General features: G+C 32.2%; 1 protein-coding gene across 1 annotated transcript; it reads left to right on the top strand.

The window, feature by feature from the left end:
* Positions 1-106: 106 nt before the first annotated feature.
* Positions 107-1,510, top strand: HELRODRAFT_187757 (hypothetical protein; the record flags this gene model as incomplete). Its single annotated transcript, XM_009028929.1, has 4 exons — positions 107-357; positions 519-633; positions 721-882; positions 949-1,510. Exons 1-4 carry the CDS (start codon positions 300-302, stop codon positions 1,508-1,510), a joined length of 897 nt encoding a protein of 298 aa, XP_009027177.1. The 5' UTR covers positions 107-299.
* Between the last annotated feature and the right edge of the window lie 887 nt (positions 1,511-2,397).

Raw genomic sequence — 2,397 nt, 5'->3', positions numbered from 1 at the left:
TCACCCAGTATAAAATATTAAAAATAAAATGTGCTTTATAAAATGTTTTCATAAATTACTTACACAATAGTTGGCCTTTGAAGCTAACAACCATAATTAATCGATGATTACATTATTACTATATCTAGTTTACGACATGAACTTTTTTACGATCGTTTGAATAATAATAAATATAGTATCGTAATATTTTTCTTTTTCTCTTTCTATATATATATATATAGATAATAGATTACAGGTTTTAAAATTGATTTATATTCTTTCGATTTTATTTTAACTTGTACATCTTAGTTCACAAAGAAATGGACTCTTTGAAAGGAGTATCAGAAACCATGACGTTCGGACAACTGGCTAAGATACGTTAGACTTGTGAATAAGTTTATGCCAATTAACATTTGCTTAGATTATATTTGTAATAATTAATAATTGTTCAAAGTGTTTTTTTGAATGTGTTCATCAACGCACTAGTGATTATTAATTATAACAAATTATAAATATCTAAAATTTAAATAAAATATCAGGCAGGGACATGTTTGGCCCAAAACAGATGACCCCATGGGACTCGAACCTGATGAACAGAAACGAACTGACCTCATGGAATTATATGAGCGCTGCATTTTCCGACAATGATTGTTTGTCACCGGAATTTTGTGCTGAAGATTCCTCCATGCAAGAGAGAAAAATAAGCCTAAGCTCACCGCCATCATCTAGTCGATACGGCAGAAGTTCCAGTGATTCACCTAGACATCAAGAATTTCCACCAAACTCTCAAATGGATTCGATGACCTCACCGTCGTATTCTTTATCACCAATATCACCGAAATATTACCCAACCTCACCGTCGGGTTCACCATTATCACCACCGGCTTACTCCCCTGCATCGCAGTATTGTTCTCCAACATCATCAACTTATTTCCCGACATCACCATCATACTCATCATCATTACTAAGTTATTTGCCAACATTGCAAACATTTTCACCAAGCTACAACCCATCTAGCCCTGTTTACAGCCCATATAGTCCTCCTTACATTCCATCTACTTTTGGTTACAAACCATTTAACTCTAATTACAGTCCATCCAGTTCTGGCTCTAAATCATTTAATCCTGGTTACAATCCATTCAGCCCTGGTTACAGTTCATCTAAATTTGGTTACAATCCATCTAGCCCACGTTACCTTTCACCTTGCTTAAGTTACAGTTTATCTAATTCTGGTTACAAACCACCCAGTTCTGTTTGCAATCCATCAAATCCTAGTTACAATCCGTCTAGTCCTGGTTACAGCTTATCCAGCCCTGATTACAGTTCATCTAAATTTGGTTACAATCAATCGAGCCCTCGTTACAGGCTATCTAACTCTAGTTACAGCTCATCTAATCTTGGTTACAAACCAACCAGTAATGGTGACAATACATCAAATCCTAGTTACAATCCATTAAGTCCGGGTTACAGACCATCTAGCCTCCGTTATAGTCTCTCTAGCTCATGTTACAAACCACCTAGTCTTGGTTGAATATTGATATGCAAAAAACTTTCCAAATGTTTTAGCTTTACTTAAAAAAACATATAATTTGCCAATAAAATTGTAATTTTAAAAAATTAACTTCAACTAAAATGCAAGAATATAAAAGAAAATAATGTGCAAATAAAAAAAGGCTCAACCACTTTTACTATTTTATATTTTCTCCAATTTTGGTGTTTGTTTTAATACTGTTTTACATGCATACTATTTTGATTCAATTGAGACAACTACTAAATTTATCCAAAAAACACTTGTAGAGAGTTTTGAAAAGTAAACTGTAATGAAAAATTATAATATAAACTATAAGGTGACATGATGGCTCAATGGTTAAAGGCGTCTGATCCTGCAGTTGCACTGAATGGATTCGAATACAAAAAGATTTACGCACATTTTAAGAAATGTGTGTGATGCTTGGTTCACACGCGTATAGCCTGTGTGTGATTGTTGAATGATCTTAAAAGATCGAATTAAAAATTTTCATTTCAATACAGTTGCGTCAGTGTAAATTGTATTTTAATTATTACGCAAATAATTATATTTTTTTAAGTTACAAAACAGTTAATTTACGAAAATAATCAATAAACTGTAGTATAATAGATAATTATATCTACGCATATACAAATTTGTCGAATATTAAAGAGAAGCTAGAAAGCCTAAATAGTTAATTGCCATATGAAAAAATTATTTCAACATTAAATTTAATTAGTGACGAATGTTTATTATAGATTGACTCAATTAATTCAATGAAAATCTGGAACAAGAATGGAATACCAAATGGCCGGTGATAAATGTCAACAGTTATAATCAGAATTGTTGAGTCGCGGCATACCGCAATAAGTAATTTCAGTTATCCGATCTAAAAATCAGATTTAAAAATT

Source organism: Helobdella robusta (assembly GCF_000326865.2).
Source record: "Helobdella robusta unplaced genomic scaffold HELROscaffold_590, whole genome shotgun sequence".
Lineage (NCBI taxonomy): Eukaryota > Metazoa > Annelida > Clitellata > Rhynchobdellida > Glossiphoniidae > Helobdella > Helobdella robusta.
The sequence above is the reverse complement of the archived record's forward strand: the minus strand, read 5'-3'. Positions and strand labels throughout refer to the sequence as shown.